The sequence below is a fragment of the Oncorhynchus keta genome, chromosome 6, assembly GCF_023373465.1.
Source record: "Oncorhynchus keta strain PuntledgeMale-10-30-2019 chromosome 6, Oket_V2, whole genome shotgun sequence".
Lineage (NCBI taxonomy): Eukaryota > Metazoa > Chordata > Actinopteri > Salmoniformes > Salmonidae > Oncorhynchus > Oncorhynchus keta.
Window position 1 is genome coordinate 10,490,188 of NC_068426.1, and position 15,844 is coordinate 10,506,031.

At 42.4% G+C, this 15,844-nt stretch overlaps 1 protein-coding gene across 2 annotated transcripts; it reads right to left on the bottom strand.

Annotated features, from left to right (window-relative positions):
- Positions 1–39: 39 nt before the first annotated feature.
- LOC118384922 (serine-rich adhesin for platelets-like) lies at positions 40–9,600 on the bottom strand. Of its 2 annotated transcripts, XM_035771630.2 has the most exons (5): positions 9,420–9,598; positions 9,242–9,315; positions 5,458–5,675; positions 3,576–3,964; positions 40–3,130 (listed from the first exon to the last, which is right to left on the bottom strand). In XM_035771630.2, the coding sequence occupies exons 3-5, from the start codon at positions 5,666–5,668 to the stop codon at positions 1,793–1,795; spliced, it is 1,938 nt and encodes a 645-aa protein (XP_035627523.2). In that variant the 5' UTR covers positions 5,669–5,675; positions 9,242–9,315; positions 9,420–9,598; the 3' UTR covers positions 40–1,792. The 2 variants fall into 2 exon arrangements, with proteins under 2 accessions (XP_035627523.2, XP_035627521.2); XM_035771628.2 differs by lacking the exon at positions 9,242–9,315 and having other exon boundaries at positions 9,420–9,600.
- Positions 9,601–15,844: the final 6,244 nt, after the last annotated feature.

Sequence of the window (15,844 nt, forward strand, 5' to 3'; positions counted from 1 at the left end):
ACATCACCATATCACCCACATTAAACCACAACACAGACCTCCAAATAAATTAACTTGAAGTCATTTGTATTTATTGAATGAATTGGAGCTCTTTATTACATCATGTTAATGTCTACGTGTTCAGGAGCCTAAAGCAGGAGGGAACTACACCTGGTTTGACACAGTTGCATACATTTTATATCATCTTCAAATTCACTTCTAATTCTATCCACAATAACTGAAGTACTATAGTTTTGTGTTTTCATAGAGCCAGTCAAATTTCACAACTGTACAAGCTGAGATTGCTACATACATTTGACTTTCCAATGAATGATGCTATTGATTCTTGACAAATCTAACTTATACACTGAGTGTACAAAACATTATACATACCTGCTCTGTCCATGACTTGACTGACCAGGTGAATTGATGAAAGTTCAACTCAATATAAGGTAGTCATTCTTAATGTTTTGTACACAGTATAAATGCCTCATGAACTTCAACTGTAGATTCCCATCTGAACTGAAAATATAACCTTTTTATAATCTGTTGTTTGTAAACAATATAATTGTTTAAAAAAACACTTATAGCCTCAAAACATGGTTAAGACTATAATGTTGATCTCAACGATGTTCGGTCCTTGCATCCATAGCTATATCTCTTCTTTTGAGAGTGTTTACACTTCTTTAGGCAAAAACTTTTGTTTGAAATGCGGATTGCTCCTTTAATCCACCATAAAGCTGCAGACAAACATATATTACATGTATGGGCACGGACATGTATACCATAATCATAATCCAATCAGACTGCATTTTAGGTAACACACTTACAAATAGGATCAACGGAGCATACCAAATGATACAGAAATAACCAGTGATATCCCAGTGCCATGCACATCAAAATAGTCTGACTACTGTATAGCCTAACTACAATTCGATCAGGTATTATGACCAATGAGCCTCTAGTACAGTGTCTGTCTCCATGATATCTGACTCTAGTCTCATGTTACACCAGAATCTCTTCCCAACCCATGTCCTTGGATTCAATGAAGCGTGCAAAATATGCACATCCCAAACTTTCTACAACAACTGCTGGCTGGTAATATGACTGTGAACAAAGAGAGAACATGGCCCACAATATATAAAGCACTTCAGAGCTGCAATATACTAGGCTACATGCAGGCCATTCTTTATTCTGAGAATGGCTTTAACGCTCAAAATGACCAGAGAGCACAGTAGCACTGACCATGGCATGAGGGAGTTCATTGGAGACTACCCCGACGGTCGGTTGAGGTCAAAGTCCCCTTTCACACCGTCAGCGCCACTGAAGCAGTCAAGGAGCATCAGAAAGCCTGAGCAAACGGATAATGAAATGGTCTGTGTTCATTTTCCCATTATGTTGAAAAGCCCCTAGTATCCTCGTGTGCTGTTATCGTTTTACCAAGGGTTTTAAGAAAACTACAACCGAGAGAACCTTTCTATGTTGAATAATTCTATTCCATACATGTAATGATAGATGTGCTGGAATGTAATGTACTGAATTGGGTAATCCATTCATGGACCCTCATGTTTGTTTACAACGTCCCCTAAGAAGCATATTTGTATGTTCTCATTATTGAAATACCCTGGCTAATTAGATCAATAAAAGAAACAATATTGTGATAATTATTTAAGTGTGGTAGTAGAGTCAACAGCAACAACAAAAAAAGAGTCCATCAGATGTAGTACAGTTAAGGGTATTCACAGGTTTGCACAGTTCAGTGCATTCCCCTCGCTCCTTAGCTTCTCCCCCTACAGTGGCACATGCTCCTCCATCAAAATGTCCCCCATGGAGGCCCCTCCCCATAAGCTCTAGAGTAAATAGGCCCGGTGGGTGGAGCTATCCGGGGGCATGGTGGGGTCACACAGGGGCTTAGCGCCTCTCCATGTCTCCGGCCCCGCCTTTGGGGAGGGGGAGATGGAGAGATGGAGAGCAAGCTGCCGAGAACATCGGGACAGTCCTCTGGGTCAGGAGACAGGGCGAAAAGTGGCGACGGAGGTGATGTGCTATCGTCATGGTTACCAAGGGGCGCCGCCACCAACGGATTCTGAGACAGGCTACGCTTGTCGTTGTTATTACTGTCCCTGATGTCTTTCTGAGCCTCGTCTCCTTTCTCGGGACGGTTGTTGCTGTTGGCATTAAAGTAGGTCCAGTCGAGGCTCGGGTAGCGTCCCGATTGGGACATGGCTTGGAGCAGCTTGTCCATGGGGCTGGGACCTTCGTTAGGTCCTTGCTGGGTGGCCTCTTGGCCGGTCTGGGCCGCCAAGCAGAGTAGCTGGGCGTGCTGGCGGAGCTGGGCCAGCTCTTTCTCGGTGGCGGCATTCTGGCGCAGCAGCTCCTTGGTGCGCAGCGTGATGGCCAGCAGGCCCGACTGGCTCAGGATCTCTGCCGTGTTGAGGAAGCGCCGCTGACGCACCAACGAGCAGTCAGACAAGCAGTTGGACAGGTCTACTGTGGCCTCTGGGGCCCAGCTATCGGCGGAGGACGAGGAGGACGTGGTGGAGGAGGATTTTTGAGAGCTGATGACGGATGGGGAGCCAATACCGTTGGAGTGGGAGGGAGAGGGGCTGGGTTTGGCATGTTGGTGGCAGTAGTGAGATCCCTGCTGGGTGGAGGAGGCAGGGCCACCCATGGAATGGTGAGGGAGGTGGGAGGAGGAGCTTCGGCTGCTGCTGACTTTGTAATAGGATTGGGTTCTGCTCTCTCGCTGGTGGTGTTGGTGCTGCTGTGGTCGAAGATGAGTGGTGGTGGACACTGCTTCTCTCTTGTCCTCCGTACACACCCTCTTGCTCCGGCTCTGGCCCTCTATGCTCTTCTCCTTCACATCCCCTGCACCCTCTCTGCTCTGCTCTGAGCCTTCCTTCCTCGGGTGGGGGGCAATGCGGGGGTAGGAGTTGAGGATGGGGAGGTACGAGTTCTTGCTGTTATGGTTCTTGTTGCTTCTACTGCCCCCTTTCTTGGACTGTCCCTGTGGATTGTTGTGGGAAGGGACGGGGGAGGGTACCCCTGGTTTTTGGATGAGTAGGAGCTGGGTGGGGGCATTGGAACCAGACAGACTGTCCCATCCTCCCCCCCACGCCAGGGTTCTGTGCAGTAGTTGCTCTGGTCCAGACTATACCAACAGGAGGTTATAAACAGGGGTGTATTGTGACAGAGAAGACATGGGGAGGTGGTTACTTTCACAGATCACATTAAACAAACAGGAGCAGGAAGAGGATGAGGAAAGGATGCTATGAACAAATTATTGTCCCGAGGGTAACCTCAAGACAATGCAACCACTAACCAAACATTATGGTCATCTACAACGCTAACCAAACATTATGGTCATCTACAACGCTAACCAAACATTATGGTAATCTACAACGCTAACCAAACATTATGGTAATCTACAACGCTAACCAAACATTATGGTAATCTACAACGCTAACCAAACATTATGGTAATCTACAACGCTAACCAAACATTATGGTAATCTACAACGCTAACCAAACATTATGGTAATCTACAACGCTAACCAAACATTATGGTAATCTACAATGCTAACCAAAGTGTCTCACCGGTTTAACCACCAAGTTCTTGATGACGTAGATGGGGTTTTGCTCCTCAAACGAGGGCATGTTGTGGCCCAGGGAGCTGCTACTGCTGTGGGCCCGGTGGTTCAGGGAGCTGCTACTGCTGTGGGCCCGGTGGTTCAGAGAGCTGCTACTGCTGTGGGCCCGGTGGTTCAGGGAGCTGCTACTGCTGTGGGCCCGGTGGTTCAGAGAGCTGCTACTGCTGTGGGCCCGGTGGTTCAGGGAGCTGCTACTGCTGTGGGCCCGGTGGTTCAGGGAGCTGCTACTGCTGTGGGCCCGGTGGTTCAGGGAGCTGCTACTGCTTTGGGCCCGGTGGTTCAGGGAGCTGCTACGCTGGTCATCCAGATCATTCTGCACCGAGTCTGAACCAGTCTCTGGGGAAGGAGGTGAGAGAGAGAATAAATAAATAGAGAAAGAGTAAGAGATAAAGGGAGAGAAACGAAAGAGGGAGGAGATTCATCCTGTTGAGACAGCCACTATATACATGAGTCATTTAACAGACACTCCTATCCAGAGCAACTTAGTTGGTGCAATTCATCTTTTAAAGTAGCTGGGTGAATTTACGATACCATTATGACTCCTCTGATTCAGAGCAGTAGGTTAAATGTGGAAGACGTTTCGGTTGAATGCATTCAGTTGTGCAACTCATTAGGTATCCTCTTTCCCTTTCCTCCAGTATGTGCTGTACGCAAACCCAGCTGGTCCCAACGTTTTAATGATTCCATTTCCTGGTTGTAAAACTGTTTTTTTGTAGGGCTAAGACCATGAATTCATATTGGTACATAAATGAGCCCAATAATGGCAGTTGATCGAAAGGGTGCGTTTATTGCAGGCAAAGTGAGGGCTACCCTCAACAGATATGGGCTGCTCACACAAAGTGAAGGCATTAGGGCCAATGTAACGAAGATGAACAACATTTTTGACAATGTATGGTTACCAATACCATGTAGCATAAGGTTGAAATATTTCATTATTACAACTCATTCTCCTAAAACTATTTTAAACAATTACAGTGGTCTATAAATATGTTAAGATCATGTTGTGTGTTGTCTATAATAAATCCCTTAATGTAAAAAAATAAAGTAAAAAACCATTCCCATAATGCAATAATCAAACACTGCAGTATGGGAGGGAACAATATAACATCTCATTACAAAGAAAATACAGTTTGACATCTGAGTTATAATCAAACTAATATTTTAAATGGTATGTGTACTCTTTGCATGAATTGGTGGCATATCATTTTAATGAAAGATTTGTCAAATTAATGAGACTTCCATGTTTTACGTCTCAGTTGAATTGGTTTGTTTTGTATTAAATTCTACTTCCTTCAATTCAAATTTAGCTTCCTGTGGGGTGGGGCCAATTCATAGAGATGTGTAGAGAACACGTTATATCTGAGCCATTATGTTGTCTGTAAATTGAGATAGCCATTGAGGCTATCTCCATTTTAAAGCAGTCAATATTTGTATTCTTTTGACGTTTGAAAATTTATAAAACTAATATTGGCGACTTACCGCCACCTGCAGTAAATCTTGGGTCATAACTTTTTTGTGGCCACTAGATGGCGGTCATATAGCTTAAAGCCATTTACAAACCATAGGCAACCCAATTTAAAGAAAACAATACTCTGATCATTGGCTAATGGCTGCCAACTCATAGGAATCCCCACACAAATGACTACTTTAAAATGGAGGAAGACCTCAATGGCAGTGTCCATGCAATATGAGTTATTTCCATGTAATGATCTCTATACATCTCTATGGGCCAATTCAAATTGACCCCAACCCTGGGCCACATGGTGCCAATGTTTGCTGGGGGACAAAAAGAGAATATCTCTTGTGGCCAAAAGTAGAGAGTTACTCACCAGAGTATCCGGAGTCTTTCTCTGAGTCCTTCTCCGAGTCAGACAGTGACATCCTCCCGTTCATGCCCATTCTCCTACCCTCCTGGTCTCTGTGAGTGCCACACTGGGATGCCCGCAGAGTGGCACTGTTACTCTTATCCTTGGCATTCTTAGAGGTGCCCTGGGGTACGCGCTCGGGCCACTCCCCAAAATGTGCCTGCTCCTTTGGCATCACGGACCTTCAGGGAGGAGAGCAGTGAGAAACATGTACACCGCAATGACACCAGGTGTCCTCCTGATCAACTTGATGACTAATGCTCGGCTACGTGGCTGGTTCAGCTATAACTCAGTAGAGTAAAGATGCTTTCATATATCCCTACTGTGATTCGGGCATGGATATTACATATTATTAAAGCTCAACCTGAGGGTATCAGAATAGATATTTATGCTGGAGTACCAACACGATAGAGCAATGGTCCCCAAGAGGTTGATTGATTAAGGACATAAAATATAACATCTTACAGTTCCATCAGTTTATGCATCACGAATGTGGGGAGAAACATGGGACACCATTTTCTTACTTCCTAATGGTCTAAGCTATTTGCTGTTGCCACATAAAAAAAAAAGGATATACAAATCTACATCACCACAAAGCACATCCAGCATGACTTGAATAGCGAGTAATTGGAGTAAGCAGTGCTGACTAAGAGCTCACATGTTTGCTATAAGCCGCTGTAACGTGGCGTAGCCTATGAGTAAACACCCTAGGACCTGCATGCGGATGAGGGAGGAGTAACTTGATAAGATCATCTGTGGCTAGACAGCCTCTGTGCAAAGTACCTCCTCCAACCGTGTTATGTAATTGCTGGCTGGCAGTGGCACTATAGCTGCTACATAGAAATAACAACCCCCATTGACACGTGTGCACGATGCACAGAATATTTAGCATCCTCATAATATAAAAGCATTGCCTAGTACACAGAACGATTTAGTTTGGTTGTCAGGTCTGAAGACCATGGATCACTCATTGTTTCCTTATCATAATCTAAACGATTAAACTCCCGAGTGGGCGCAGCGGGTCTAAGGCACTGCATCTCAGTGCTAGAGGCGTCACTACAGACCCTGGTTCGACTCCAGGCTGTATCACAACCGGCCCGTGATTGGGAGTCCCATAGGGCGGCGCACAATTGGCCCAGCATCGTCTGGGTTTGGGCAGGGTAGGCCGTCATTGTAAATAAGAATTTGTACTTAATAAACATCTCTACAGATCGGTGTCCCACCCTTGGGACGGTTGCGCTAATGTTAGTAGCATAATGTTGTAAGTAACAAGAAAATGTACCAAGACATAGACATATCTTATATGGGCAGAAAGCTTAAATGATTGTTCATCTGACTGTACTGTCCAATTTACAGTAGCTATTACAGTGAAAACATACCATGCTATTGTTTGAGAGTGCACGGTTATGTACTTGAAAATGTAAATATTGACCAATTAGGCACATTTGGGCAGACTTGATACAACATTTTAAACAGAAATGCAATGGTTCCTTGGATCAGTCCAAAACTTTGCACATACACTGCTGCCATCTAGTGGCCAACATTTTAATTGTGCCTAGAGTCATTAGTCAGATAATGGCCTTTCTCTTGCATTTCAAAGATGATGGAAAATAAATATATATATATATATATTTTTTTTCTTCTTTGTATTATCTTTTACCAGATCTAATGTGTTATATTCTCCTACATTCATTTCACATTTCCACAAACTTCAGTGTTTCCTTTCAAATGCTATCAAGAATATGAATGTCCTTGCTTCGGGTCCTGAACTACAGGCAGTTGGATTAGGGTGTGTCATTTTCGGTCCTGAGCCACAGGCAGTTAGATTAGGGTGAGTTATTTTAGGGGAAAATTGAAAAAAAGGGTCCGATCCTTAAGAAGTTTTAACTGACTTGCCGAGTTAAATAACTGTTAAAAACTCAACTCCGCGATTTACGATGGATGGGCGAACTTGACCTCTGACGTCACATAAAAATTAAGTTTTTATCAAAAAATGACTGATTTCAGCATCCAAAGAATACACAGAAATCAGAGTGCTGAAATCAGGGTGCTGAAATCAGAGTGCTGAAATCAGGGTGCTGAAATCAGAGTGCTGAAATCAGGGTGCTGAAATCAGGGTGCTGAAATCAGAGTGCTGAAATCAGGGTGCTGAAATCAGAGTGCTGAAATCAGGGTGCTGAAATCAGAGTGCTGAAATCAGGGTGCTGAAATCAGAGTGCTGAAATCAGAGTGCTGAAATCAGGGTGCTGAAATCAGAGTGCTGAAATCAGAGTGCTGAAATCAGTCGTTTTTGATAGAAACTTCACTTTGTGTGATGTCAGAGGTCAAGTCCGCCAACAATAGTCGCCGCTCAACTCCATCGTAAATCGTGGAGTTGGGTTTAGTCAGCTAGACATATAAGCAAAAGACTAAAAGCCCTCACTAAGTTTTCATAAAGTAGTATTTGGGTCGTTCCACCAAAAAGAGTTCCTTTTGCATCCCTTTGATATTTTAAGTAGAAGTTGTGCACCAATATTGAATTTTAAAAGCCTGTTATATTAAATGAAGTGCCCTATTAATATAGACCACATGGATAAATCAATACATCAGACTTGCCCGAAATGCAGCATTTTGACATGTCCCACTGTGACCCACTTAACCCCAACATTTCTCCAGGTTTTGTACCATCATTGTAAAACCCAAGTTATGCTCCTGCTTTGAAAAAGTCAATTCTGAAGATTATTATTTATTTCATGTAATTGGTGATTAGTTTACATGTGTCCCTTATTTTAAGGTCAATCGTGTTACGTGAACTGAACTCTCGTTAATATGGTGAAACGATTCATTTTTAAAAGAAACAGTGAACTAATAGTCAAACCATAGTGTGAAAGCAGGTGAGCTGATTCTACTCTTTTTTTTTGCCATCTTCTGGTGTTTTGTGGTGGAAAACTGAGCAGGTTGAGCAGGCACGTGCGCAGATAGAGCTCTACCTGTACAGAGCACATGCCCCTTTCCCTTCCAGTCTCTAAAGTGCCCTTTTGTTTTGGGTAAAATAAAATGTACAGTTTTGGTCATTGTTGTTCTGAATCCATTGCCCCCAAGTCGTCATTCAATCTACATTAAATATGTTTTTATTTAATTAACCATTAAGATGCCATCTATTGTTTTTATGTAACTAAATAATAAAAGTCATAATTGCTCAACAAGTCTGTGACCACAGTTGTCAAATATATATATTTGTTGGTGCCCTTTTTACAGTTTCAGCACCTGCCCCCCATAAGGTCTGTGCATGGCCCTGGGGTCGGGTATAACACGTCAACCCGGTAACCCATAGATAGACATGCTAGAATGTTTTAACAATAAAATGGTCTTTGTGAAGCTTGCATTCAATTGCCACTCCCTGTTGCACACAACAAGCTTCCAATCCCCTGTCACAAGGGGATTTATGTTTGATTTTAGATGAAATCAAGACTGTGAGGTCAAACCTATTATTTTAGTTGGTACTTAACAGGTAGTAGAAATATTTTTTAAAAACTCGTAAAATTGGAAAACGTGTTTTTTTATGAAGTTGAACAAAGTTATTTTTGGGGACCAAGTTACGCCTCACAAAAGGCACTAAATTGGTAGCGTGACCTGTTTAAACAGTAGGCTATAGAGTTGGGGATATTGGAACAAACTCCTTAAATTATTAAACTGTTGATATTTGGAGATATGCATGCAAAAGTATGAAGTATAATCATTATGAAGCCAATGTTATAATTTGTCTTACCATTTATTCTGTCATTGTCCTTAAACCGTCTGCCTTGTCAACCTCACCGCCCTAGGACCTTACAAGCGTTCAGTCTATAGGCAGATACCAACCAAAGCATCTTTGAATCATGTAGATAACTGTTTTCCTCAAGTTTCAAGTCCTAGCTAGGGTACCATCCTGTAGAAAAATGTTTTACCTCCTGCTCGGTAGGGCATCCTCATCCAGAATAACAATGTAAAAGTATTTCAAACACCCGTTAATGTTGTCGCTGAGTTCTCGAGTCGATACATTGTAACTGGCAATGCACCTATACGCCCTGTCCGTACAAAAAGCGTCCATGATGATGTGCATTACGCATAGACCCTCCTCCTTATCTGAATAGTAATAGCCTAGTGGTGATGCCCCGGTCAGCAGTGACGTACCCATCATAGACAGCAGTGCTGTGGCCAATCCCGTGCGTAAACACGTGTGCGGGCGACAACATGGTTTAATCCACGTGAGGAGGTATACTGAAAGTAGGCGGGATTTAGGCTCAAATCAGAGCGAAGTGTAGGGGAGCGCATGTGTCTGCCACAGACGCGCGCGCGCACACACACACACACAATGCTATAACACAGTGTAAAAAAAGACACGTAGTCGCACACACACACATGGGCAGTAGGCTATTCATAGATACGTTACCAAATGACAATGAGCAAGGCATATATTTTTTACGTATTCATGTAGCTCACACTAGGCTCAAAACCATTCATGTAGGGATGGCACCATGTTGCATTTGAGATGAAATTGAACTAAGAGTTTATGAATGAGACATCGTCATAATCCTGTCGGGTATTTTCTCAGGTGTGCTGTGAAGCAGCTACAGCAAGACCCACATGGACGAGAGACCACAGATTTGAGTTTTGCTAGGGTGCGAACGTTATGAACGTGTGCGGCAACATGTGAAAGCATTTCAGAGGCGTGGCCAAGCTCCTCGAGCGCACATGTTCCACGCGGTGAGTGCGTAAAAGCACCAGGGTGGCTCGTGTGTCTCGGGGATGTGGTCATACACATTACATTCGCTGAAAACCACTCCAGAGACTGAGTACAATTTCATTACTCTGTTACACTATTCGTTAATGAACAACATATGCAAGGACATGGTAGTTATGTTTACACAATAAAGACCACATATATTATGAGCAATTATAGCCAACTTGATATCATTCATTCTGATTAATTAATTATTGTCATAAATTCTGGTTCTTGCTCTGTGTGAATAAATATGTGTGTATGTGTGTGTGTGTGTGTATGTGTGTGTGTGTGTGTATGTGTGTGTGTGTGTGTGTATGTGTGTGTGTGTGTGTGTGTGTGTGTGTGTGTGTGTGTGTGTGTGTGTGTGTGTGTGTGTGTGTGTGTGTGTGTGTTAGAATATTGAATAATATGTTGACAATAGTGATACAGTAAATCATTTTGTTGAATTTTGTTCACACATTCTTGGTAGGTCAGGAATGTATCAGTATCCTTGTTGCCGTCTACTACCGTTGTGCCCTATAGCAAGGCACTTAACCGTTTAAACAGCTCCATTGGTGCCGTTCGCTTCCCTGCCCCGACGTTTCCTACATGGTGACAGAAGTGGGATGGCGGAAGTGGGGCAATTGGAGTGTAGGGTCTGGACATTTGAGGGGACTGAGTAGTCAAAGCACGTGGACGTGACTTCCTGTTTGGAGGAGGCAGTGTAGCAATCCTCCCCGTGTCCTCATTAAGGACATTTCTCTCTAACAGGACAGATCAGGGGACATTACTCTCTAACGTGTCCTCTCGCAGTAAAAAACAGAGCAGCAAAATGCTTATGTTCCTAGTTCATATCAACCAATGCAGTAAATGTCAATAAACACACTCTAATAAAAAAGACAAGAAAAAAGAAAACATTTAGGACAGCAGTAGATATATAAATAGCATGGAAACATTATTAAAGTGACCCGTGTTCAGTTACTATGGACATAGAGCTGCAGACCCTATGTTGCAGGGTAGAGTACCCGGTGGTAGCCGGCTGGTGACAGTGTCAGGGGAAGAGTAGGGTACTGGGCAGAAGGCAGGGCACTAGGCAGAGGCAGTCTAGTGGTGGCTGTTGAACAGTCTGATGGTCTGGTGATAGAAGCTGTTTATCAGTCTGTCTGTCCCAGCTTTGATGCACCTGTACTGTCTCCGTCTTCTAGATGGTAGTGGGGTGAACAGACCATGGCTCGGGTGGCCAATCCAAATTTCTTCAGCCTCAGAGGTTGAAGAGCTGCTGTTGCCCCTCCTTCACCACACTGTCGGTGTGAAGGGACTCATCTCACAAGTTGAAGTCAGAAGTTTACATACACCTTAGCCAAATACATTTAAACTCAGTTTTTCACAATACCTGACATTTAATCCTATCAGAAATTCCCTGTTTTAGGAATGAGTTAGGATCACCACTTTATATTAAGAATGTGAAATGTCAGAATGATAATATCACTTTTGTATATTATCTACCTGACTTGCTTTGGCAATGTTAACACATGTTTTCCACAAGCTTCCCACAATAAGTTGGGTGAATTTTGGCCCATTCTTCCTGACAGAGTTGGTGTAACCGAGTCAGGTTTGTAGGCACACACTTTTTCAGTTCTGCCCACAAATTTTCTATGGGATTGAGGTCAGGGCTTTGTGATGGCCACTCCCATACCTTGACTTTGTTGTCCTTAAGCCATTTTGCCACAACTTTGGAAGTATGCTTGGGGTATTTTGTCCATTTGGAAGACCCATTTGCGACCAAGCTTTAACTTCCTGACTGATGTCTTGAGATGCTGCTTCAATATATCCACATCATTTCCCTCCCTCATGATGCCATCTATTTTGTGAAGTGCACCAGTCCCTCCTGCAGCAAAGCACCCCCACAACATGATGCTGCCAACCCCGTGCTTCACAGTTGGGATGGTGTTCTTCAGCTTGCAAGCCTCCCACTTTTTCTTCCAAACATAATGATGGTCATTATGGCCAAACAGTTCTATTTTTGTATCATCAGACCAGAGGACATTTCTCCAAAAAGTACGATCTTTGCCCCCATGTACAGTTGCAAACCGTAGTCTGGCTTTTTTATGGCGGTTTTGGAGCAATGGCTTCTTCCTTGCTGGGCGGCCTTTCAGGTTATGTCGATATAGAACTCGTTTTACTGTAGATATAGATACTTTTGTACCTGTTTCCTCCAGCATCTTCCAAGGTTGATGCTGTTGTTCTGGGATTGATTTGCACTTTTCGCACCAAAGTATGTTCTTCTCTAGGAGACAGAACGCGTCTCATTCCTGAGCGGTATGACAGCTGTGTGGGCCCATGGTGTTTATACTTGCGTACAGTTGTTTGTACAGATGAACGTGTTACCCTCAGGCGTTTTGAAATTGCCCCCAAGGATGAACCAGACTTGTGGAGGTCTATATTTTTTTTTCTGCGGTCTTGGCTGATTTCTTTTGGTTTTCCCATGATGTCAAGGAAAGAGCCACTGAGTTTGAAGGTAGGCCTTGAAATACATCCACAGGAACACCTCCAATTGACTCAAATGATGTCAATTAGCATATCAGTGCTTCTAAAGCCATGACATCATTTTCTGGAATTTTCCAAGCTGTTTAAAGGCACAGTCAACTTAGTGTATGTAAACTTCTGACCCACTGGAACATTACAAGTTAAATAATCTGTCTGTAAACAATTGTTTGAAAAATGACTTGTGTCATGCACAAAGTAGATGTCCTAACCGACTTGCCAAAACTATAGTTTGTTAACAAGAAATGTGTGGAGTGGTTGAAAAACTAGTTTTAATGACTCCAACCTAAGTGTATGTAAACCTCCGACTTCAACTGTATATACTGTATTCTATACTATTCTACTGTATCTCATTCACTTAATGTTTACATATCTGGCATTACTCATCTCATATGTATATACTGTATTCTATACTATTCTACTGTACCTCATTCACTTAATGTTTACATATCTTGCTTTACTCATCTCATATGTATATACTGTATTCTATACTATTCTACTGTATCTCATTCACTTAATAATGTTTACATATCTGGCATTACTCATCTCATATGTATATACTGTATTCTATACTATTCTACTGTACCTCATTCACTTAATGTTTACATATCTGGTATTACTCATCTCATATGTATATACTGTTTTCTATACTATTCTACTGTACTATTATTATTACCTTAGTCTGTTCTACTCTGACATCACTCGTCCGTATGTATATAGTCTTAATTCATTCCTACTTAGATGTGTGTGTATTGGGTATATGTTGTGTAATTTGTTAGATATTACTTGTTAGATATTACTGCACTGTCAGAGCTAGAAGCACAAGCATTTCGCTACACCCGCAGTAACATCTGCTAATCACATGTATGTGACCAATAAGTTTTGATTTGAGGTCCTCAGTGATGTGCCCGATGAGGAACTTGAAGCTTTTGACCCTGTCCACTAAGGCCCCGTCGATGTGGATGTGCTCTCTCTGCTGTCTCCTGTAGTCTATGATCAGCTCCTTCGTTTTATTGATGTTGATGGAGAGGTTATTTTCCTGGCACCACTTTCCCAAGGCACTCACCTCCTCCCTGTAGGCTGTCTCGTCATTGTTGGTAATCAGGCCTAACACTGTAGTGTCTTCAGTAAACTTGGTGATTGAGTTGGAGACGTGTGTGATCATACAGTCATGGGTGAACAGGGAGTACAGGAGGGGGCTAAGCACGTATCCCTGTTGGGCCCCCATGTTGAGGATCAGTGTGGTAGAGGTGTTGTTGCCTACCTTCAGCACCTGGGGTCGGCCTGCCAGGAAGTCTGGGGGCCTCATTTATCAATATTGTGTAAAAACTATAACTTACGAACGAAATTTAGAATGTTCTTATGCATATAAAAAGTGTTATTTATCAAACAATCCTACCATCATTATACACACACTGGTAGGAGATCATCATTGATACATACTAATTGTTCTCAGCCTTAGTGCTCGTGCATGGCCGTAGCTATTTTAATTTGAAACCATATAGGGTCAAATTCATCCCTTTTACAGCCCATGGGGAATACACAACACTTCAAAAAGCAAGTGCTGCAGACACTAGTTTGGTCTTATCTTGATTATTGTCCTGTGGTCATGTGGTCCAGTGCTGCAAAGAAAGACCTAGTTAAGCTGCAGCTGTTCCAGATCAGAGCAGCACGTCTTGCTCTTCATTGTAATCAGAAGCCTAATATAAATTCTATCCATGCCAGTCTCTTTTGGCTAAGAGTTGAGGAGAGACTGACTGCATCACTTCTTCATTTTATAAGAAACATTGTGTTGAAAATTCCAAATAGTTTCCATAGTCAACTTACACACAGCTCTGACACACACACTTACCTCAGCAGACATGCCACCGGGAATCTTTTCACAGTCCCCAAATCCAGAACAAATTCAAGAAAGAGTACAGTACTATATATAACCACTATTGCATGGAATTCCTTTCCCATCTCATATTGCTCAAATGAGCAAATCTGGTTTTAAAAAACAGATAAAGCAACAGCTCACGGCACAACGCCTCTCCCCTATTTGACCTAGATATTTTGAGTGTACAATATGTGTTGATATGTAGGCTGTGTGGGTCATTTTAAAATGTATGTAATTCTGTCCTTGAGCTGTTCTTGTCTATTACTGTTCTGTATTATGTCATGTTTTCTCCAGGAAGAGAAGCTGCCTCTTTCGCAACAGCTAATGGGGTCCTAATAATATACCAAATACCAGAAGTGTCCATTACCAAAACCCCCAGGGTGGATAGCACATGGATGTGCACCTAAATGGCATGCGTTTGCCTTCTTAAAGTAGGTTTTAAGTCCTCGCAAATATTATGAGATTGGTTTTGAGAAACAATATCTGAGGAGCCAATCTGTACTTTCTGCAAAAAATAGTCCCGCCTATAAAAAACAAACCTGTCTCTAAAACCGCGCTCTCTGCTAAATGAAGCATGCCAAATCTTCCAATAGACCAAGATCAACCATCTCTCATTCAATTTCCCATCATCTCAGTTTTTATAGTATGTCTACAATGGTTTCACTTTCCTACAGGTCTCTAATTTAACAGATGACTGTACTTTACGTGGATTATTATTGTAACAAATGCACCAATGTGGTCAAATTATATGATATAGTCTGTCAAGATAGGTTGCTTGAATTCACAATGGAAATACAATGAAATCGAAAAATGATTGAATTATTTATTTCACACTTTGTTATGTTACATCCTTACTCTAAAATGGATTCAATTGTTTTTTTCCCTCATCAATCTACACACAATATCCTATAATAACAAAGCAAAAACAGGATTAGATTTTTTTTGCAAATGCATTAAATATAAAAACTGAAATATCACATTTACATAAGTATTCAGACCCTTTAGTCAGTACTTTGTTGAAGCACCTTTGGCAGTGATTACAGCCTCGAGTCTTCTTGGGTATGATGCTACAAGCTTGGCACACCTGTATGTGGGGAGTTTCTCTCAATCTTCTCTGCAACTGGAGCTATTTTCAGGTCTCTCTAGAGATATTCGATTGGGTTCAAGTCGGGGCTCTGGCTTGGCCACTCAAGGACATTCAAAGA

Excerpts from the sequence above, each read along its gene's own strand:
- LOC118384922 (XM_035771628.2), bottom strand. The coding sequence starts at position 9,574 with ATGCACATCATCATGGACGCTTTTTGTACGGACAGGGCGTATAGGTGC. Across the intron at positions 5,676-9,419 it reads GATGCCCTACCGAGCAGGAG|GTCCGTGATGCCAAAGGAGC; the intron begins GTAAAACATTTT and ends TCCTCCCTGAAG. Across the intron at positions 3,131-3,575 it reads AGAACTTGGTGGTTAAACCG|TCTGGACCAGAGCAACTACT; the intron begins GTGAGACACTTT and ends CTGTTGGTATAG.